This window comes from Nelusetta ayraudi, unplaced genomic scaffold, assembly GCF_046127955.1.
Source record: "Nelusetta ayraudi isolate G7.1 ecotype Tasmania unplaced genomic scaffold, CSIRO-AGI_Nayr_v1 ptg000197l, whole genome shotgun sequence".
NCBI classification, from domain to species: Eukaryota; Metazoa; Chordata; class Actinopteri; order Tetraodontiformes; family Monacanthidae; genus Nelusetta; species Nelusetta ayraudi.
Genome location: NW_027466246.1, coordinates 79,047 through 102,528, shown reverse-complemented (window position 1 = coordinate 102,528; position 23,482 = coordinate 79,047). Strand labels below are relative to the sequence as shown.

Here is a 23,482-nt window from a genome sequence, read left to right as displayed (position 1 = left end):
TAAAGTGAGCTATACAGAAGATTGTCAATGTTCACATCCCTCTGTACCCACCAATGCTCTTCTTGTTTTAACCCTGCAGGTTCAAGGAGTGGAGGAACCCACAGCTGCGCTGGGCACAAAGGCCTGCGCTTGCATTTCCACTCACGTCCACTTGTAAAGTTTCTCCCTCTCCCGTGTTTCTTCAGCTTCTAGACGGCGTTTTGAAATCAGCCAAGATGTAAGTCAGTAGAGCAGACAGTCCGACATTCCTTCCCACCGCGTCTCCCTCAGCTGTTGGCACACGTGCGCGCAAACAGACATTAAAAGGTGCCTGGCTTACCCGCTGCCTTTTTAATTTAATTTTTTAAAGCCTGGTGACGGTGCATACCATCCAGACCTTAATCATGGTGGTGACTATGCGCCGCAGTGGGGTAATTACGCAGGCCCGGGGTGTCGAGGCTGCTGTGGGCCAGACGGAGGAGGGAGGGAGGGAGGAAGGGATGGCTTTGTTGTTCTCTTCCGTCGCATTTTGGAAAATATTTATTTGACCTGAGTGAACGTTGTTTGTCGTGGCAGACGCAGAGATGAGGGCAAAGAGGAGGCGACGACACTTGGACCAAGTTGGCAACCACAAGTGAGTACATTTGTCTGGCCAGAGAGAGAAACTGACACTTAAGCACAAGTTGACTTAAAAATAATAATAATAATAAAACAGGCATCACAAACAACATGCCAGGGCCTTTCATTCATACCCACAAAAAGATTTTTAATGAGTTAATACCAGGCAGGCGGGAGGATTCTGATATTCCTTACATGCATACAGCAGATATTCATATTTTTTTTACATTGCATTTAGTCATCAAACATTTGCATTTTGTAGCGTGTTTGGCCCAGTGTGTCAGATTTGGTTCCACCTCATTCTCTAACATCGTGTGTTGCTCAGACGAGCCCTTATTAGCAAATGAAAACAACCATCGCTGACGTCAATTAAATTAAGTCATGACTAAGTATTTCGATGAACAACAGTAGTTCCTTTGAAGCGCAACACACTGGCGCCCCTTTAATGAGCCGCTACGCTGAGTCCCTAGCAGTGTAGAAACAGTGTCGACCGCAAAAATTCATAAAACTCACAAAGGCGCGCACGCAACCTCATGCCAAGGATACCTAGCCCCGTGCTTATATACAGTATCTTACATCTGCACAGGGTTCTCTCTGGAGAGGGCCAGATTTAAATATGGAAAGTCACGATTGCAGATTATTTACAAATAACGTTAAAGAGTGCGCAGAGATAAATAAGTGGAAGTCTGAGCTGAGCCGAGCTGAGCTGCGTGCGAGTTGCAACAGTCGCGGGGAGAGGCAAGTTAAAACTGGAGGCCATAATAGCAGTTTTGGGAGTGTTTAGGCCGGCGCACAATTGAACACACGGCTGGCTTCCTGCTGAAGAAGAAGAAGAAGAAGAAGAAGAATGAGGAAACGAAGAAGAATAAATATAAAAAGGGAAAAAGTCACAGCAGATCTTTGATTGAACTTTGTCGACATTTTCATGGTGCTTGGACTGTTTTTCTCTGCATTTGGAAGAAGGAGAAGAAGAAGCCCCCCCCCCCCTCCCTCTCCCCGCTGGCTGCTTTGTTTTAAAAGGGAAACGAGACGCGGCAGAAACAAGAGATTTGTCTCGTCTGTGTCGGTATAAATAAAAACAAGGTGTTTGTCAGTTCGTCTGAAAAACAGGCAACGTCCCACAACCCCCCTCCCCCATACCCCCCTCCCCTCTTCCCCCTCCGAAATCAATCCTTCAACCCGTGTGAGTCGGAGGAGGCCGGCTTTTTTTTTTTTTTTTTTTTTTTTTTTTTTTTTTATGCGAGCGGCTCCTCTGCCATTAAGTTTTACTCCACTTTCCATTTTCCCGCTGCCGCCGGGCCTCGGGGCGGCGGCCGGGCGTCGTGCTCCGACATGTTGCAGCGGCGAAGGCGGGACCCACCGGCCTGGCCCACCTTTTTTTTTTTTCTGTCTTTTCTTTTCTTTTTTTTCTTTTTTTTTTGTCGTCACGCTTTATAGTTTCCAGGTGCGACGAGGAATGGTGCTCCCTCCGCAGTCACGTCTCCCCGTCTCATTCTCACTCTGCGCTTTACGAGTTTTACGGCTCGCCAGGTGGCTCTCTGGCCTTCCCTTTTTTCTCCCCCTTTGTTTCTCTGGGAAACTAGGGGTGGGGGGGGGCACCGGGGGGACGCTCATCCTCCTCCTTTATGCGGCCGCACATGTAATCCATTTGCATGTAATCCATTACAAATGCTTCTCCTTTCCTTCCTCCTGTTTTGCGTCCGTCGCCCCCTCCTGGTTTCACTTCCAGAGGGTTCGCAGCCTCCAGTTCCCGGGAGATAAATGGCGACATCTGTTGGGTTTTTTTTTCTTTCTTTCTTTTTCTTTTCTTCCACCCGCTTCAGTCTCGCTCTCTCTCTCGCCGTCTGACCGCCCGCCCGCCCGCCCGCCTGTCTGGGGACTCGCTCGCTTAATTCCATCCAGGCATCATGTAGCTGGGGATGCACTGGCAGACAAACTGGCTGTACTCAAAGCCGACCTGGCAGACGCGTCGGGGCCCTCGGCAAGGCTTCCTGTAACAGCTGGAGGAGGGGGAGGCGGCGGAGGGAGGGGAGGGGTCGGGTGGGGGGGGGTTGTGGGATCGAGGAAAAGAAATGAAAAGAAGGGTGAGGTTGAGGGAGGGAGGAATAATCAAAAGAGGACATGGGGGAGATTAGATTTCCTTTTGCACGAACACTATTGATCATTCTGATAAGCACATCCCTCATGGACCACCCCCCCTCTCCCCACACACACACCCACACCCCAATCCAAGGTCCCCCAGTGCATGCATCACGCGGTTCTGAGTGAGCGAGTGCGTGACTGCGGAGGGGGAGAGAAAAGGGCCAAATTCTGGGAAACGTGTCCTCTCTGAATCACAGCAAGGCGCCCACACCTGGTTGCGCCACCTCCTGTGAGCAGATGTGAAGTAATTTAAAGGAAAAATACCTCAAGATGAAGCAAGTGCATGCGATTGTAATGTTTGAACCTGTGTTTCCTCGTGGCACCGTCTCGGTATGTTGTGTAGTAAAGCTTTGAGACTCTGTGAACTTTGGCTTCGGGCTGCGTTTGACTTTGAGGTCTTTCAAGTCCCCTTAAACTGTTTGGTTTCATGCATACTTGTTAAAGTCATCTACAATTCTGTTGGGTTTCTCATGTTTCAGCGTCCTTTTCCAAGGGTTACAAATAAGAAACATTTGCATTTTTTTTTTTTTTTTTTTACAATTGTATTCCAATTGTAAGAGTTAATAAATGCAAATCTGGCGATTCGGTTTCGCGAGCAGAAATATATTGTACGCGCTAGTTGAGAAAGCTACACAAAAGGCTCGCTGTGAGAATTGTTTTCCGCCAGCTGATGCAAATACAAAGCAACAATGTCTGTGGCATCAACCGCCGACTTCAGTTTGAACTGAAGGTTTGTTCAACTGGCCTCGGCTCGGGAATATTGGGGGACGGAAACGCCGCCTTTCCCGCGTGCGAGGCAGGCCCGCCATTCCAGATCCTAATCAGGCCACTTCAGATCCGCGTTTCCCCCCCTCGCCACCGCCCCGAGTTCAGCCCCGCTGTCTGTCCGTCCGTCCGTCCGTCCGTCCGTCCTCCCGCTGCAGAGCCTGGCGGGTCACGGCGAGGTGGAGCCCTTGCGTGCTGGCTGTGGGAACCACAACATGCGAACTGCAGCTGAGGCTGCCATCAAATATTTGGCCGCCCTGTTTCCCAAAAAAGGCAATGAAGAATCATGCGGAATGTACGTTATGACCGTTAAGGGTTTCCTTTGCTTTCCCCCCCCCCCCCTCCCTCTGTCCTCCTGGGGCCTCGTCACAGGGGGAGATAGATGTGCGTGTGTGTATATATATGTACTATATATATATATATATATATTCAATATGTATATTATACTTATTTATATATTTTCACACATGTGCCATCCATACATATATACGTGTGTGCGTGTGGCATCCCATGAATTGATTATTGGCTGAAGTGGTGATCAGCTGCTGCTCCACTGGCCTGGATACCACCACACCGTCGGCGCCTCTTCGCGCTCACGTAAAAAGAAAAATCACAAATGACATCAACTCTCCCCAGCCGCACCTGCTCGGCAACCCCTGAATCCCTTTGATTTATTATTGCCAATTTTGCTCTGTGTTTGCGCTCGCCATCCAAGAGGTGAGGCCCACATCTGGCGATTGTTCGGGGGTGGGGTGGGGGGTGGGGGGTTGGGGGGTGGGGGGGGGAGTAATGACGTCATGTGTTGTTTCCCCTCGCTGGTTTTTACAAGGTTACAAGGAAGCGGCGCGAGTTGTGGTCTGTCTCTCTCTCTCTCTCTCTCTCTCTCTCCCTCTCTCTCTCTCTCTCTCTCTTGGAGGCGGCTGCGTCAGAGCGGAGCTGCGGTGTGGACGCCAGACTCCTGACTGGCGGCCGCTGTCCTTTGGGGAAAAGTTTGATGTTGATGTCACTGAGAGATGTTGTCAGGAATACAAACGGTGCAAAAAAACCAAAAAAGTCAAAAAACGGATTCCATCGATGGGTGGGTAGTGGGGCGGAACAATCATCTGAAGCTCTGGAGTGTGTGTGTGTGTGTGTGTGTGTGTGTGTGTGTGTGTGTGTGTGTGTGTGTCTTTCTTTGTGTTGCGGTCCAGTTGGCTGCTGTGCGTTCGCTGTTGTCATCAGCCCAAGTGCAGGATTTCTGTTTAGTTCCAGAAGTGGCTGAGCAGCTGTGTGGCCTCGACTCAGCCTCCCGCCCAACAGTTGCCCCACAAACCCTGCAGATGAACCGGCAAACAGAGAGGCCCCCTCCCTCCCACTCTTTTTGGGTGCTTTTCCGTTCAATTCAGCCAATTGAATCCAGATCTGCAACCCAGATCTGCAGCCACGCCCACGGTTGATGTTCCCGCGACGCCGAGGCGCCTGCGTGACATCAAATCAAATCAAACTATATTCGCATTGCACCTTTCATCCATAAAAAATGCTGCACGAGGTGCTTGACAAAAATAAAAATAAAAAACATTTAAAGGTCCAGTGTGTAATATTTAGCTTGATTTATGGTTCTTATATTGGTAACAACTTAACATACTGCCCATAAATACATTCATTCAAGTGTATACTCGCTGTACAATAAAAGTAATTTGGTTAGAGCAGATCTCATATATAAGAGTACACAGGGTCTTGCTTCTAGTTAGCTGCCATCTTGCTCCCCCCTGCCAATTTGTTTTTAATTTTTTATGGAAACCCAGTTTTTAAGCCCTGACAGTGCCCTCAATAGGAAACACGCTGTCAGGCGGGCTGCCTTAAATACCGGCTTCCTTGAAAATTTCACACGCTGGACCTTTGACACGAGTGCACCAGTTAATCAAAGCCCTCCTCCCAAACGCACCCAAGTGCCCGCCCACCCACGCCGCGGGAGCGCTCAGTCATAAAAGTCTTGTGGGGCTCCGTTACCTGCAGGTGTTGGGGTTGAACCTCTTCCCCTGCAGCAGGCACGAGTGCGGGCTCTCCCTGCACTGGCACAGGCAGGTGTTGGGGTTGAGCGGCTGGCTCCCCGGGCACACGGCGGCGCACACGCAGCCGCACAGCTCCCCGTCCCAGCGCTGGCCGGCGGGACACGGCCGCCCCTCCGCCCTGGCTTGGCACTGGCATTCACCTTGGCGCAGCAGACGGAGGAAACGCAACAAAGGGATGTCAACCATTGCCAGTGTTTCACTTTGGTCACAAACACACAGATATTTTTACATCTTTTCTTCGTACCTTCACGTTTCGACGTAAACTTCCGTCTTCCTTATAAGGTTTACGTCGAAACTTGTAAAGGTATGAAGACAACATCTAAAATATTTGTTTGTCTGTGATAGAAGAAAAAAAAATTGTATTGTACAATTGTATATATTAAATGAAGACACAATGAATCCCATTCAGTTATTCAGGGATATCAAGTTCTCTGTGCCTCTGTTGTCGTCGTCCTAGACCCTAAATATTTGCGGGTCAAGTTCTGACTTGCTTTCTGCAGATATTTGTTTTTAAAGGCCCAACTCCCCGTATCTTTGTTTATCCCTCCTGGCTCTGTCTCGCCTGCTGGTTTCCAGCGCAACAGGCCTTTTTCTCCCTTAACGCCATGTGTTTCCAGTCAACGTGAGAGATCGCAAGACGTGGGTGGGTTAAGCCTACGCTGACATCCTTTTCCTGGCAAGAGTTGTAATTACTCTTCAGATGGATAATATGTGGTAAGTCTTTTATTTTTATGATTGTTTTAAAGTCAAAAGCTTTCTCTTACAGGTGTCGTGGTCCAGCTTCCAGCCCGGATCGCAGCTGTGCTCGGTCAGGCCGTTCTGACACACGCACTCGCAGGTGGACTCGTCCATGACCTTGTTGGGCCCGCAGAGCGCCAGCAGACCCGGGTGTTGCACCTCTGCAAGCAACAGAAAGTGAGTACCAATCTTTTGTTTTTTTTCCCCCGCGCTTTTCTGTCGGACCAAAAGCACCGACGTCAAGTTGCATGTAAAGTGTACCAGCAGTTGCAGTCTTAATATTCTCTAAGCGACAAAATGGCATGTTTCGAGGAAGTCCAGCCTTTGCAGCGCAAATTATATGACAGTGGACTAACGGTCCAAGCTAAAAACGGCTTTCCAATCTAGCACTTAGCACTAAAGAGATCCCCGCCAGCCGTATATATACTGCAAAAGACTGCGCCGACGGGACCTAATTGAGTCGCGGGAAAAGTATTCAGACGTTTTTTCCCATCGGTGCCTATTTTCATCTCGTAAAGTTTCTTGTCATGGGAGAAGAAACGGTAGCGGTGGACGGAAGGGAGGAAGATTTCTGCGCGTGATTGTACAAGTACAAACAATGCGGAGATACTTTGACTCATCACCTTCTTGTTAAGTAAACGTGCCTGCAGGGTAAGTCACTTTGTGTAACGTTAATGCGCTGCCAAGGTGTTATCATCATCACCATCATCATTATCATTGGCTCTGCTGATTGGTATGTTGTTTTTTGTTGTTGTTTTTTTTTTTTTCAAATTCTTTGAAGCTGAATCCAAATTAGGCCCAAGTTGCAAAGGTGTTGCCTTTTTTTTTCTTTTTCCCTAAGATGACTTTGTACTCCAAAAGTCATCTGAATTCCAGGACCCCACTATGCAGTGGCACACGTCCAAGAGTGTAACGCTTGTTTGATAGTTTCTTTTTATGTAAATATATATATATATATTTATTTATTTCTTCATTTTTTTATTTCTCTCTTGTACATATTTTGCGTAATACTGGACGAACGACAGGTAAAATCACGAAAAAAACTCTGTGGAACGACTTATCGTCATGGTTCGTCATGGTTCAAGGTTTGTCGGAACCCTAGGATCCGACAAACCTTGAAAATGACCCTCGGTGTTGCTGAACATGAACTCCCTGGAGGTCGTATACAGACTGATTGGGGAGCAGATTGTGTAGCATCGGGAACTCAACAGTTTGGGGATTTGATCAAACCCACCGGCGGTGTCGGGGTAGTTCATTGTGTCAGTGGAGACACACGCACAATGGACTGGATCCCATAACGAGCCGGCGGCACATGGAAGGTCAGGCGGCGAGCACCTACTCACACACACACGCACGCGCACACACACACACACACACACACACACACACACAGACAATTTGTCAGTGCACGGCTGTGCGGGCTACAGCTGGAGAATTTCTCCGTAGGCCGACTCACAGGTGATCTGTCGCTGATCGCCGTATGATGGAGTGCAGCGGCCGCCTGGAGAGGCACTCGCACGACGTGTGGTTGACAAACGTTACCACGATGACGGCGCGGTCTTTCCTGGACGGGGACACATCGATCAGCTGAAAGTTTGAAAAGGGAGGAGGAGTCAGCTGGTGTCGATTTTGCACATTGAAGGTCGGTGCAACTTTTGTTGTTGTTTGTTGTTTTTCCCAGAAGTTTGAGGCGCCAGAAGATTGCGCGGTGGCGAAGGCAACTTACCGTCTTGTTGACGAGCGTGTTGCTCGTGTTGCTGCAGTAAAAGGCGTCGGTGTTGCAGCAGCCGCCGCAGCGGTGCAGCGCCACGCAGCGGGGCACGTAGACTTGGCTGGTGGATTGTGGGTACTCCTTGGCCACCTCCACGCACACCTCTCTGGGCTGGCACGAGGTCCGCTGCATCTCCTCCAGGATGACTGGGAAAAGGGCACAGGGCGTTGCTTGCTGAGAAAAAGGGAGTCATTTCGGCTCCGCAGATGTTTGTCAGCGCAGCTGGCAGGGAATCAACCTCCTTTTATTTATAATTTCCTCTTGTGTCTCTGCCATGTTGGCCATTTGCTTTGTACTTACTTGGCAGCCAACCCCAACTCGTTCATGTTAAATGAAGAGCTGAAACCCTTTTGATCCTAAACAAATTCCACCAAAAAACACGTCAACATTTGTGGAAAGGGCCTCGTAAGACCTTGCTGCCGTAATTTGACTTACCCTCCAGAGTCTCATCCATCTTGTACAGGGCCTCTTTCCTGGAGTGAGCCCACACGTCCTCGTCGTCAGAGTAGACGAGGGGGCTCGCCGAGGGGTCGGGGAAAGAGAGATAGGAGGAGGCGAAGGCGCTGCGGTGGGCTTTCCTCCTCAGGCACTGCTGGAGGAGGCCATACTCCGGGTACAGGAGCTCCAGCAGCTCGTCCACGCTCTTCACCGTCTCCAAACTCGGCCGGTCATCTAACCAACCTTCCTCCTGACAGACAGAAAGGCAATCATTTGACCAAATTTGGCTTTGGAAAATAAAAAACTGAACATTTTGCCACAAAGCGTCATGTACATCCTTAACCAAACCCCCTCCAAAAAAATACTACGATTAGTCAAGCCAAAAAGAATTTTGAGATGTCTCAGCTCACACTGTTGCGCAATTAAGCTCTGACTTAGCAAAGACTCAGATCCAGAAATCTCAGAGGGGCAATTAGGATGAGTCGCATCAAATTCTCCAGAAGTTGGTGAATTCACTGGCAAACATTTTTGTTTGGAGATACATTTTCAGAATCCAAAGAACAAGAGAAACATTGAAAACATGGCCAGTGTAACATTGTCCACCTTAAACACTGTATTGTCGCATCTCAACGGGCTGTGGAGGTGTTTGCTGCTTAGAGCTGGATGGACGAGCTTTGACCCGGCAGCACCCTGCTTATCCTTGCCTCCGCTCAATCTACCCTTTGTTCCAGTTGGAGTACATTGGGAAGCTTTCAATGACTGGATGTCTTGGGACCATCTGTGTCACAGCTATCAAGGGCCACTACGAAGACATCCCCAGAGGGAAGCACAGCGATCATGAGGAAATGTTCGTGTGGCACCTGCGGTTTCCTCTTTCCTCTTTTGGTTGGTCTAAATGCAGAATTCGATTGACCTTTCACGGTTCACCACTGTGACATTCATGGCGTGATGAACATGGTGGATCTGCACGGCGGGACCCAAACGGATCTTTAGATAATCAACGCCGCCCACACTCTCTCTCTGTTAGTGTTATTATTGTACAACAAGGGTTTTATGTTGCAGAACAGATCCATTCAGAAAGTGAATGATACCCTCTAATAAAGTGGCTCCCTGTGTGACTCATCCCCGTAATGATTTATCAGTCCTCATCATTGATGACTGCAGCTCCCTGTGTAATACCTTGGATGCAAGACAGAGCGTGATATAAGCGAACTGACGTGCCAGTTAGGGTGCCTGTGTCATCGAGAGATAACAACATTATCCTCCAGAGTGTGAAGACTTGATCTTTAGATTCTCGCATCTGAGGAGGAGCAGGCCGGTACAACTGGTACTACCTCCCATGTTATTGCTTCACCTAGAACCCCCTCCATCTGCCTCTTACCGCTGTTCACCCTTTGCTTTTTTTGGCTCACAACAGGAGTCAATTAATTAATCCCATTGTCGATGTCAGAACTTGTAGGAATTGGAACCCTGTGCTGATAGGCTTGGAAGCGTTCAGGTTAGCTCTCTCTTTGGCTAGCTGGTCATGCCTTCTGGTCATGCCCCAAGACATGACGAGATATGGCTTTTGACACTCAGCCGCGACCAGGACCTGCTTGACAAGGAGGCTTACCGTACTGTGATGAAACCACCCTTTGATGGTAGTCAAGATCAATCAATTTCCGTGAAAGGAAACCAAGCAAAAGATTCACAGCGCATTGTTCAAATGACCAGACCTATGCCTTAAGAAGCTGTCATTGTCAAGCAATGACTCTGGAGTGGTATCCGCCCTTCATTATGAATCTGAGTGATCTTGTCTTTGGACCTAAACATCAGGAAATCCACTTAGAAACCTGCTGATAGGGCAGTGATTGTTGGCACTGGTGTCATGGATTACCGCCCAGATGAAAAGCACCTCTGTGCTCATCTCATCAGAGACCTCTTGGTGGCATTCAACGTTCTCGATCGTGACACCCTCATGACGAGCCTTGGGTCAGGGCGGCCGCTTGTCCTTGAGTGGAAGTGGTTAAAAAAAGAAGAAGAAAAAAAGCATGCAGATGACGCGCATTGCGCAACCTACCCATGACCACGCACGAACCGCAATGCGCTGCTCAAACCAAAATAAAAACATCAGACATTGAGGCCGCGAGTCAACTTCAAAAATGCCAAATGAGCTAATTTACAAATGGCAATTATGCCTCGGATAACAACGCTGACATAACAATTCAGCCAAATTTTTTGACTTCCAAATTCAATGTCTGTCCTGTGAGAAAATACTCACAGGACAGACCATGAATTTGGATTAGGGGAGGATTAAAGGGATTTCCTCCTCCTCACGCTACCGCTCTTCACAAGTCACGAGGTTGACGTTGGTGCAACTGGAACGTCTCGGGCCAGAAATGTGCACCCGACTCTCCCGCTGAAGCCAACCGAGTTGAAGCTGTTTCAGAACTTCAGTGCCCGGACCGTTATCTTCCTCCAACCCCCTTCGAACCCCCCCTACCCCCCCACTCTCCCCACACACACACACACACACCTCCCACCCTACTTCCAGCTTCCAGTTTAATCTTTGCTCTCTGGAGTAAAAGGCATTCTTAACAGTGCGCCGGCTCCTACCCCTGAAGTCCCTAAAGGCTTCATTTTCAGGTGTAAGTGGCTGTGAGGAGCCCTAAGCAACTAGTTTCACTTTGAAACTAAATGCTCATCTCGACTTTTGCCCATCGGGTGCCGCATGTTGGACAGCTCCTCTGCAAAAAAACACGCCGTCTAAGTGCTGTTTTGATGACGGCCAAATGAGTGTTTACCGAGATCAGACTCTTTGACGGCTGCTTTCTTTCTTTTCTTTTCTTTTTTCCTCACACCAGAGTGAGTTTCTATGGCTTTGGCTAGAAGAACTTGAAAGTGTCTCACCCCAGTTTCCATGTCTCCAGCTGGGTAGAAGTCCAGGAAGTCCTGCCCCGAGCAGAGGTTGCCAATGTTAAGAACCCATAGGAGCACGACTGGCATCCACATAGTGGAGTGAGGAGGTGCAGGAGGTCGCAGGAGTGAGGAGGGGGAAGGTCGCAGACTTGCAAGGACGAGGGAAGGCAGGTGGACCGGGTGGTGGGAGGTAGAAGAAGGGGGGCGGAGCCGGTGGGGCGGGGGAGGGGAGGGGGAGAGGGAGGGGGTCACACGCTGGGCAGATCTCTCGTCATTCTAGCCGGGCACGAAGTGGCTCTCCTGGCTCGGGTTGTTTGGGCTTGGCAGGCGCTGGGCTGGAAACACCATGATGAGGAGGAAGCTCTCGGTTCTCTCGTCTTCTCGTCCTCCTTTTTTTTTCGTCCCTACCCGTTCAGTGGAGTTCAGGGGAGGTCTCTCCCGTTGCCCGACAGCGTCTCCATCCCCGTCAAGTTGGATGTCAGGTGTTTGGAGAATCAAGCACGCCGGTTCTCTCTCTCTCTCCCTCCCTCTCTCTGTCTTTCTCTCTCTCTCCCCCCCCCTCTCTCTCTCTCACGCCCAACCTGGCTCGTCCTTCGCCCTCGCTCTCCTTATCTCTGGCGTCCTCAGTTTTTTTTCCCTCCCTTCGCCCCAGCAGCTGTGCTCCTTCCTTTCCGCGTCGCTCTCAGATCAAGGCTTCCTTCTTTATCTCCGTCCAAGAAGTCTCCAGGGCGAAACCCTGCTCGCTCGCCTGCCTGCCTGCCTGCCTCTCGCAGGGCTTCTTCTCCCTCTCTAATTTTCTTACAGCGTCTTGTGCCGGTGGCTGTCTGATCCTCAGCGGAGCATCAAAGAGAAAAGTGGGAGGGGGGGAGGAAGGGGAAAAAGCTTATTCTAAATCCTGCTCCCAAGTGGATTCTCTCCTCTTTCTTCCTCTTCCCCCGCTCCAGATTTTTCTCTCTTTTCTTTTTTTTTCAAGTGTGCGGATTTCGGTGTTGAGTTCTTGTCCAAACAGAGCGAGCGCGCGTCCTGCTCCTCCACATCCTGCCGCTGGAGTGAATGGAAGGAGGGGGGGAGAGGAAGAAAAGCAAGAATGAGGGGGGGGGATTGTTTCTAGTGGGAGGAGTGACGGAGATGATTTGTGCGTCGTTATAGCCGATTGTGCTGCCTTCTTTTTTTCCCCTTCTTCCCAGAAATTGCAGGCTGTGCGAGGCTGCTTCCGTGGCACTGGCGCGCACTTTCTCCCTCGGCGGGATGAGGAGAGCAGAAAGAAGACAAGAAAAAGGTCCCTTTACAAGTCTCTGTGGCGGCGGGAAGAAACAGGTTCTAGTGTCTGGAGTGTCCACGTGGCTGCAGCGCTCTGCGGCCGAGCTGCTGCCAGTTTGAGAGTCGCTCTCCTGTGTCTGCTGCCTCGATCACTCTCTCCCTCTCTCTCTCTCTCTCTCTCACTCTCTCTCTCTCTCTTTCTCACTCTCTCTCTCTCACTCTCTCTCTCTCTCTCTCTCTCACCTGCAGCGTCCACCCCCCACTCCGACACAAAACACTCACCCCTGCAGCCTTTCCTGCCGCCGCTCTTCCGCCCTCTTGCCCCTTTGCGCTTTTCACTGGAGGCTTCTAAAAACGACAGTTTGCATTCCTGCGCTGACCGCTGCCAAGCCCCCGAGGCTGCCAGGCCCCCGAGGCCGCCAGGCCCCCGAGGCCGCCGCCGTGCGCGCTCCCGTCTGCCACGGCCAGGAGCGTGCGCAGCAGCAGGTTGGCAGGAGGTGAAGCCTGCCTGCGCGCCCGCATGCCACGCCACGTTCCCTAAAAGTTATGACCTGCCCCCCAACCCCCATCACCCCCGACCCGACCCCACCCCACCCCTCATTTACCGTTCAACTGCAGAATTAAATTACGGGGGAAGAAAAAAAAAGAGGAGAGGGAGGAGGGGAGAAGAGGTGTGTCTGGGAAACACTCGAATGAGAAAACATCCGATTTTTGAGCCAGTCACCAGTCGGCCTTTCTTCTTCTTTTCTTTTTTTTGAGAGCAGGGATTAAGACAACTCGCTCGTGCGCGCACGCCAACACACACCACACACTCACGGCGGCAAGTGTGTGCTTGCCGTGCACTTTTATGTGTCGAGATCCGCACAAAAAAACAACAAATTCCGCATACCACTCATTGCTCCCCCCCCAGTTTGTGGTGTGTGTGTGTGTGTGTGTGTGTGTGTGTGTGTGTGTGTGTGTGTGTGTGGTCCTGCCTCGACCTTTCTTCTTTTTGAAGTGATCCAAAGCTCACTGTCCCTGCCGGGACCTGTGGCTTCTCCTCCTGCTCAGGAAGTGCAGGCTGAACACTGAACACAACTTTCTGTCTGAGATGTATCTGAGATCAGTGACCTTCCAGGTGTTCAGACAGCACTCGCCACCACCGCCGGCTGTAAACAGGGGGCTAAATATGCGCTTATCTTTCAGGGTGACTGTTGGTGAAGGCGGAATGTGTGTGTGTGTGTGTGTGTGTGTGTGTATATATATATAAATATATATATATATATATATACATATACACACACACACACATATATACACACACACACAAGTTTCCCTATTTTTTTTCTTGCCCATATTTACATTTTTACAGTATCTGCCTTAAAGGGGTTCTGAGTAGGATTTGGTGCCACCTAGTGGGGAGGTTTCCGGGTTGAAGCACATTCGCGCAAAGCCAGCTCGGGAGCGGCCGACCAGTCGCACGTAATTGAAAACAGACGTTACTTAATTACTTTAGCTAGCTGCGTTGGACCGTGGATCCAGAGCAGGGGACGTCCTTGACGTCGTCGTCACTTAATTAACTTCAAACCAAGTCTTCCAGTCTGATGTCCGTTTTCCATCCTATCAAGTAGAACTGCTCCAGTTGAAACATGGTTGTATTTGAGTTACAGGCAGCAGATCAAGTGAATCCGAGCCTCTTTTCTCGTACGGTTAATCTCCTCGTCAAAATCATCAGTCAGTCGGTTTTCCCTGTTTATTTTGGCACTTTGTCCAAGTGGTGGCGCTGCCCATGCCCATTTTACTGCGCTTGAATAGATTTTTCTTTCTTCAATTTCAGGATCTCTTCAGTGCAGAGAAAAATTTTACATTTATATGTACATATATTCATTATGGTTTGGTTGTGCTACAGTTGAAAAAAGAAAAACACACTGTAGCATTGAGAGTTGCAAAGCTGTTAAAAATGATTCAGATGCTCATACTTGACCTCTGACCTCTGGGCAGTTCAATCCAGATTATTCTGTCAAAATCTTTCATTTTTGTGAAATTATCAATGAGTGTATTGTCTCATTAACGACAAAAAAAAAAAAAGAAAAAATCAAACTTACTTCAGTACATTTCAGAAGCTGGAATTTCTTACTTTTACTTCTTTAACAGAGTTGAATCAGTGCACAGTATTTTTTGTTTTAAACACAAGTACCAGTACTTTTGCTCAAGTACATACTGCAAATACTTTTGCCACATCTGTGTACAAGGTGAAAACTGGTCCTTGTGTTCTATCAGTGTCTGCACGCTGTGCCCTGCAGCAGATAAGAAGAGACTCTTGGCACCTCAGCTGTGTAGGTTGGCCGTGGTCGTGTTGCGCTGCTGCTGCTACTGCTGCTGCTGCTGCTGCTGCTGCTGCTGCCGCCGCTGCAGCTCTACCACTTCCTCCTCTCCTATTGGCTGCTTTTGCTTTGTTTTTGGTTGATCTGTCAGACACTGGCTGGGCGAGTTCTCAGCGCCACCGCTCACATGTGGCTGCAAGTTGTGAGAAAGCTGTGACCGATGACGTGAGATGCCCTGCTGGGATGTGTCACAATACACACACACACACACACACACACACACACACACACACACACACTCCTCTCTCAGCTCTGTGCTATGGATTCCGTGCGACGCAGCATCCAGACTCTGGATTGCATGCATCGCATGATGATTCACATGTGTGACGGGGAGGGAGCGGAAAAATCCAGTGAAGGTGAAAATTTTCCCATCAGCTGTTTGTTTGCCGCCAAGCAAAGGCAACAACACAACCCACATCGCTGCGACTTTGCACAACTTTCTTTGTTTGGTTTTCCTGTCAGTTCTGACAGCAAACCTGTATCTGGCGTCTGTCTCTGCCGAGCTTCTGTCATGACACGGCTCGGAATTGTTACGTCATTGTTTTCATAATTTGACAAACAGTCTGAGGCGGCTTTTCGTGACAAATGTTTTGTTTTTGTTGTGTGGCTCCTCCTCGACTGCAGTCAAAACACAAACGCAAACTGAGCTACTTCTATTTACTTTTATTATTATTTCCAGGAGTAGATTTATTTATTTCCAGAGAGCTTGACCAGGCCTTATCATGAACTAGACAACTGGCGCCATCTAGTGGTGTAAATACAGACGCCACTAGATTCCGTTTATTTATGTTTTTTAAAAAAAAAGAGGATACAAGAAGGTTTTTCCAGCTCGTCAGATACTCCGTTCAGTGTCATCTGAATTCATCTCAATAGAGCAACTGTGGATTCAGCCATGAAAACAGGTGGAGACCTAACAATAACTAGTCATGTCGATTTCATAATTATTATTTTTTGCTAAAAAAAAACAACAAACAACAACAATCTTTCACCATTGTTGTAGACAGTAAACATGCTTTAAATAACTAGCATTTTTACATACATTTTTGCCAAGGTGAGAGAGGGACATTTCATGAATCCATGATTCGGCCATTTCTTTTATATCCAGACTCTTTATTTAAAAGGCAGGAGGGCGTGGAACAGTAGAATCAATCAGTTTAATGTGGCTCACTGTCAGACTTTAACCACTTTATGCAGCAGTGCAAGTCACTGTTGTCATAAAATGAATCTCACTGCAACATTTTCTCGGACCCCTGAAGCAAAAACAAAACAGTCTGTGTTACTTAGAAAAGAGAAGCAGGTCTTGTGGATGTTTTTGCACAATAGCCTCCACTTTTTCCAAAGTGCTCCATGTCTCCTATGTGGTTCTGTATGCAGCACATGTATCCATAAACTGCAGCATGTTGTGATCAGGGGGCCCAGTGTGACCTGAGCTCTCTGTGTGTGATTGTGGAGCTGTGGGGAGGATGCGACTGCTCAGCACGCCATCCAAACCTCAACCACCCCAGCGGACTGTCAATGCGCAGCCTGTCACTGCTCACTTCCCAGGTGCTGTTTTCCCGTGTTGGAGGGGAGAGAGAGGGCAGCATCGACCAGAAGAACTTGATAAGTGCTTCACATTTTTGATGCACCGCTTGAAATTGATGCTAGTTGGATGATGATGTCAAGATATTGTGTTTTTAGAGCTGGTGGGCTCTTGACACTGACACTAACCTCAACCAAATGTTGGGGGGGGGGGGGGGGGGGCTGACAGTACCCCCAATCTACGAATGCCTCTGGGCTTTAGTGATTGCCGTTGCTGTTGACAGCGAAAACTAGCGAAGAGCTTCTTATCGACATTGCCCCGGGCAGGAACCCAGCACCTTTCTTTGGGACCGTAACCCTCCCTGTCAACCAAGTACTGGATGGACCGGCCCCGGCGCCGAACATCCAGCAGTGGGTTAACGGTGTAGACTTCGGAACTGTCCACAATCCTGGGGAGGGGGGGGCGGAACCCAGGGGTTCAGGGACAAATTGCTTGATCCGGGAGACATGAAAGGTAGTGTGGAATGCGACGGAGAGCAGCTGGAAAATTTAGACTGACTGCAGAGGAGTTAAATACCTTGGCAATGGTGTAGGGACAATGAAACATGGGTTCATCTTAGGAGCGTCCACTTTGAGAGGTATGTCCTGGGTGGAGAGCCAGACTTGTTGTCTTTTGACTTAGCAGGGAGCCTCTGAGCGGTGACGGTCAGCCTGTCATTTGGTGTTGCTCTGAGCGTGGAGCAGGGCAGTCCGGGAGCGCTCGTACGTCGACAGCGCTGAACGAATGCCCGTGCTGAGGGGACGCCAGCTTCATTCCCCTGGACCAAAAACAGAATACCGAATAAATGGAATACTCAACCCAAGGTAACTGGAGACTCCAGGAGGCTGGGTCCTGAGACGTCAGGCAGCACAGGACTGTCTCCATTTGTTGATTGGCTCGTTCCATCTGACCATTCGTCTGAGGGTGAAAGCCAGAAGATGGACTGGCCTTGGCACTGAGGAGTTTACAGAAGAATATGGGAGGTGAATTGGGTCCCACGGTCTGTGACCATGCCTGTGGGAAGTCCATGCAGCCAGCTGAATAATTAATTCTGCAGTTTCTTTAGCACAGGGTAACTTAGATAAGCAAACTAGATGGACCACCTTTGAAAATCAATCTACGATGGTGAGAACAGTGGTGTTCCCACGAGAGGGTGCCAGTCTCGTAACTAATTCCAGAGCGATGTGGGTCCACGGTCTCCTCGACACGGGCAGGGGTTGCAAAAGGCCAGCAGGAGGTTGGTTGGAGGGCTTGTTCCGTACACAGACCGAGCAGCCTTTTAGAAAAGTCTTGCAGTTCCCTGTCCATCGTGGCCCACCAGAAGCGTTGTTTGATGAGGGCGGCCGTGCGTCTTACCCTGGGTGGCACGCCAGCTTGGAGGAGTGACCTTACTGCAGGACCCGTGGACGGATGTACTGAGGCACAAAACGCATTTGCTGGGTCCCGACTCACTGAATTGGGCTGCGATTAAAATCTTCTCGAGCTCCCATCTAACAGCTGCAAGGAGGCACTAAGGATCAGACTCTGGGAAGAGCCGGAAAAGAGCGTCTGGTTTCCCGTTTTTTGGGAACAGACTGGGAAAAGATCAGGATGTCATTGAGATAAAGACGAACTCGTTGAGCATGTCTCACAAAACATTGTTGATCAGGCACTGGGACACGGCAGGACAGTTGGTAAGACCATAATACTCGTAATGACGGGAAGGGGTATTGAAGGCCATCTTCCACTCGTCTCCCTCTCTTATTTGGACAGGGTAGTAGACTAAGCGAAGATCGAGCTTGCAGTAGCTCGAAGGCAGAAGACATCAGGGGAAGGGGGTAGCGATTCTTTACTGTAATGTTGTCAAGTCCCCTGTCATCTATGCAAGGTCGCAGTGTTACGTCCTTCTTGCCCACAAAGAAAAACCCGGCCCCGGCAGGAGAAGAAGAAGGATAGATGATGCCGGCAGCCAACGACTCCTCGATGTAGGTGTTCATGGCCTCCGTTTCCAGTACGGACAGGGAATACAGGCGACCTTCAGGCGGAGACGTACCTGGCAGAAGTATGATTGCCATATCGTAGGGTCAGTGTGGTGGCAGGGAAGCGGCTTTGGCCTTGCTGACCACAGCTCTGAGGTCCAGATACTCGGGTGGAACAACAGGAAGCTCAAAGGATTTTTTCTAACCCTAACCCAGCCATGAAGTTGCCATCAGCCCCCGAGTCCACGAGGGCAGAGACGACGTGGCGCTGCAAACTTGTTATGAGTGTGGCGGGAACAAGGGTCCAGGTTGCTTGGCAAGGATGAAGAGTGACGCTCGCCAATACCCTCCCCTCTACTGACGAGCTTGGGGTTTTGCTGGGCATTGCAAAGCATAGTCACCAGGTTCCCCACAATACAGGCAAGCGTTGGACCCTCTCCTTCGCAGCCTCTTGTCGATTCGGGTTGCCAGGTCCACCAGTTCACCGAAGGAGGAAGGAGGAAGGAGGCTCTTGGGTGGCAATCTCATCTTGAATTCCTTCAGACAGTCCATTGAGGAACACATCATATTGTGTTCCTCAATGGACTGTCTGGTGCTGGTGCTAGCCACGGGAAATGGGGAGGGTGCGGAATTCGACCGCATACGCCGCGCAGTACTCCTTTCCTGACGCATTCGGACCGTCTCACCAGCAGCCTCCCTCCCATGCACTGACCGGTCGAAGACTTTGATCAGCTCGTCGGTGAAGGTCTGGAAATCAAAGTGTCACACTGTTGGAACCACCAGCATCAACCACGCCAACTGATGCTGGTCCAGTGAGTACTGGCAAGTCTCGTCTACTGGTTCCAATATTGATCTTATTAAATGGGTGAAGGCACCAGTGCAGCGGCAGCTTTTGATTTTGATGATGACGAGACCATCTCCCTGGGCTCCAGGAGGAATGAGGTATCATGTTAAGCTTGTGGAAGTTCTTTTCAGTCTATAGTAGTGCCGAGTCATCATTTGGTGCCCACACAAAATTTAATTTGTGTCTTGGTACCCAGATGCTGTGTGGTGAGAGACCTCACCATCTTGGTAAGATAGTGAGAATTAATGGAAGGACATTCCTATTACGCTAAATTATGCTCATTGTCATGTGTTTACAGAACTCACATCTATTGTACAGCGGCAAATACAACTGGCCGATTTGGGCATACAATACAAGAAGAGAAAGATTGAAGACCTTTCATTTGAGTCTGAAACAAAAAGGAAAAAAAACACAAAAAAACAACAACCTTGAAATAAAAAAAAACTTGAGGGGAGGGGAGTCATGCTTTCAATGCACACTATATGCTGACTGTAGCACAAATGTAGTAATTATTATTCTCCTTTCGTCTCCCAGCTTGAGTGTTTTGAAAAACATTCATTTGTTGGGATTTGACACAGTGATTTGTCAGAGCTGGAGTTTCTGTCAAACCTGGCTCCACTGTCACACCTTCTGCTCATTTTGCCATTATAGGGATCTTTTAACACCAGCAGAGTCTTTTGGACTCCTGTTTGCAGCTTCTCTGGCCCCCCTTTACCTCCACTTTCCAACTCTCTGAAGCTTCAGGCATGGCACCAAATGGAAGGCTGCGCTCATTTAAGCTCATTTAATGCTAATAAAAATGAGGCTATAACTTATCAAGTCTTGGCTGCTCCTACACTAAAGGCAAATGTATAAGTGCATTCTGAGTGACACGATGAGGTGAAAATGTGCAAGTCAGGAAATCACACAAAGCTTCATGGTTTAACCCATCATCTTTTATTAAATACAACATACTGGTGACGTGCAGGACATTTACAACATGGACAGTTTTCACTTGGGTCCGTCGTCAAGGTTGGGTTCTGGAGAATCAGAGAAGGAAGGGGAAGAAAAGTGTTAGAAGGGTGGAAATTCCCAGAAGTCTTTGAGGCGACGTCTCGAAAAGGAGCAAAAGACGACAGAGGTGATAAACACAGACAGTCCCGTCAAGATAAAAATCAAATAAAGTCGTGCTTTCAAACAGAATGAAGTCCTGACTAAATATAGACACAAACTGCTTCCCCAACCACAATGCACCTCTATGCTTGGAGGATCAATATTGATGAGAAGGGAGCAGCCAAACCAACTTCAAATGCAAAAAGCAGCTGGCATCTAGCATTTCTTGAGGATAGCGTTGCACAACTTTATTTTTTACATTTATACACTCACACGTTCACAGTTTGAGCCCAGGTGGTTTACATCACCTCCTGCTTTGGAAAGCCGTGGCTAATTCAAAAGGCGTTGTATTCAAATGGACTCTAAGGCTGTGTCTCAATTCAGGGTCTGCCTCCTTCGGAGGACCAACCCAAACCCAATACTAGCGGTGCATCCTTCGAATCGGCTAAAAGTAGTTGGCATATGAAGGGTGCATTTGTAGCGTACTTTGAATGTTAGTGAATTGAGACAAGCCTTCGCGCAGTGCTATGACGCAACTGGCCTTCAAATGCATGCTTCGAAGGACGCAGAGCCTGAATTGAGCCACAGCCTAAGAGCTTTAGGAGTGGTGCAGTGTTTAAAAGAATTGGATGAATACATCCTGTCTCTGTGCATTATGGTGAAATGCAACACTTGTGCTTCAAACTCGTGAAACACAAGCAAGCCAAACCTAAATAAACTGACCTGAAAACTTGAAGTCAGGGAACTTAGTGAAGTCTCCTCCTCCATAGAGCCTCTGCAGTTTTGTGACCTCCTCAGAGACGTTCTTCTGGTAGGCTGGGCCAGCCTCCACAATGCCGCCTGAAGTCCTGTTGACAAGTGGTCCAAGGAGGGAGGGGAGGGAGTCCAGGGAGACGAGTGCCAGGGAACAAATAGGAAGACATTAAAGCAAAGGTGCCAAACTCTGGCACGTGGGCCAAATTTGGCCCGAAGTGTTATCATATTTGGTCACGTGAGGCCAATACACAATCACTGCCAGAGCTGCTGGTATTATACAGCACATGTAGCACTTAGACCACAAATCCCAAAATGCTCTGCTGGTAATCAACCAGGACAGGATGTTCATTGAAGATTATTATTATTATGACTTCATTGGTTTATTCTTTTATTTTTAAATGTATTATCAGAACATGTAAAAAAAAAGGGGACGGCTGAAAAATGAAGAAAAAAAAAAGCAATACAATTTTTTATTTTGATTCGTTTTTTGTTTTTTTTTTAAATTACATTTTGCTGTGTGCAATATCAAGTTTAAGTTTATTGTATAGAATTAAGCTTTGCTTGTTGCATAATCAGTGTTGAAACACTGTTTGACTTTGTCCAAGTTTGAAGTTTTGTCCCCACTGTGTGTTTGAGTTGTGCATTAAAGGCTGCGACATGGAAGTCAACCTGTGAGGTTTCCAGTGACTTCTGGGTTGAATCTTTCACCAGTGACTCTAGTTTGAAGGATCAATATTTCACACAGCGCTGCGGTGGTCGCAGGTCCACTCACTTGCTCTTGGTGTTGTAGTCTCGGATCTTGTCCAGGAAGAGTTTCTGGACGGGGTCGAGCTCCTTGGTCCGCTGGAGGACGACGGCAGAGAGGCCCAGGTTCCTGCGCAGAGTCAGGCTCACTGCAGAACGCAACACCGCGGAGAGCTGGAACAACCTGTGGAGAGCCATCTGGAGGGGAGGGGAAGGAGAGCGAGAGCAATGGAGGTGAGTGACAGTAGGCCATTCAACTGCGCTTCCGCGTGACGTCACCATGACGTGCTCGGCCAACGTATTTAGGGGTTTGTGTGTTATCCGTTTTCCTGTCAACCACAAAAGTAGCCATTTAGAACCATAGCTACTGTACAATCAGGCAAACCCAACAGAACTGCTGCAATGACACCAGGGTTCAGGAGAGCACACTGCTAGCATACTGCTAGCCAGCACAGCTCGTCAACAGCTACTTTCCAATGACATTCACTGACAGCTGCGTTAGAAATAATAGTCTAGCGTCAAACAACATGCACATCCGCAGCGGGGTCTAGTCAGCGCTGCAGCGATTACACGTCATAGTGCTAAAACGCCAAGCTGAGCGAGCCACGATATTGGACGTTTCAGTGTTTGTGCTCGCAAGCTAAGCTAAGCTACCGCTAGCCTCTCTCAGCGTCCTTTGCCGTGTTGTGCCTCATAAACCACTCTGACAGTTACTTCACTCCAATAACTAGTAATGTAACGTACAGTAGGCGAGGAATTCACGAGACAGCTCGCGGGTAAACGTCGGATAAAAGTTTCTCCTCCAGCTGCGAACTCACCTTGGGGTTTGACACTTCGCCGAGCAGTAGCGTCCTAATGTGGGGAGGAAGCCGCGGTGCATTGTGGGTATTTGGATGGAGCGAGCTGTGTGGGCGCTCGCGCAGCTCGGAAAGGCGCCGGGCTTGCGCAACCCTGCGCATAGTCAGCGCAACCCTTTTCGTCTGGTATCGCCCCAGTAAATCATCACAAATACGGGCAGGTATTAACAGTCAGAAACAGGGGAAGAGGTGCTGAGACATGACGTCATATCTAAATCTATCAAATACTATACTTTTTTTTTTTTAATCCGTAATTCGCATTTTTAACATTTTTGTATTTTTTTCCCTATTGTACTTGCTTGTGTCATTGCCACGCACTTTTATATTGATTCATATTCATAGTATTTACATGATCAACCCAGATAATATTTTTAAAATATGCTGGTTGACGGCTTTTCACATATTCAAAACTCAAAATTTTGCCATCACCGTACATTGAATTTTCCTAAAATATTTTACATTTTTATAACTAATTCTCAACTTCCGGCAGCTTCTGGTAACCGCACAGCATACAATGATTCTTAGCTGTGTGTGGGGGGGGGAGTTTTGTTTTTTTTTCCCATTCAGAAGTTCATTGTAGCTGCGATGCGTCTCCAATATTGTGCCTGCTTTTCATTCTATAGCAAAAACAGCAGAATGAGCTGGTT

General features: G+C 48.7%; 2 protein-coding genes across 3 annotated transcripts; both read right to left on the bottom strand.

The window, feature by feature from the left end:
* Positions 1-1,796: 1,796 nt before the first annotated feature.
* LOC142881505 (vascular endothelial growth factor C-like) lies at positions 1,797-12,802 on the bottom strand. Its single transcript, XM_076015816.1, has 8 exons — positions 11,392-12,802; positions 8,500-8,752; positions 8,020-8,210; positions 7,750-7,880; positions 7,528-7,628; positions 6,320-6,454; positions 5,494-5,695; positions 1,797-2,597 (listed from the first exon to the last, which is right to left on the bottom strand). Exons 1-8 carry the CDS (start codon positions 11,491-11,493, stop codon positions 2,486-2,488), a joined length of 1,227 nt encoding a protein of 408 aa, XP_075871931.1. The 5' UTR covers positions 11,494-12,802; the 3' UTR covers positions 1,797-2,485.
* A 7,497-nt stretch (positions 12,803-20,299) lies between these two features.
* atp5pf (ATP synthase peripheral stalk subunit F6) lies at positions 20,300-22,952 on the bottom strand. 2 transcript variants are annotated; one of them, XM_076015802.1, is made up of 4 exons: positions 22,797-22,952; positions 22,007-22,176; positions 21,202-21,326; positions 20,300-20,405 (listed from the first exon to the last, which is right to left on the bottom strand). In XM_076015802.1, the coding sequence occupies exons 1-4, from the start codon at positions 22,935-22,937 to the stop codon at positions 20,377-20,379; spliced, it is 465 nt and encodes a 154-aa protein (XP_075871917.1). In that variant the 5' UTR covers positions 22,938-22,952; the 3' UTR covers positions 20,300-20,376. The 2 variants fall into 2 exon arrangements, with proteins under 2 accessions (XP_075871917.1, XP_075871918.1); XM_076015803.1 differs by having other exon boundaries at positions 22,723-22,814.
* Positions 22,953-23,482: the final 530 nt, after the last annotated feature.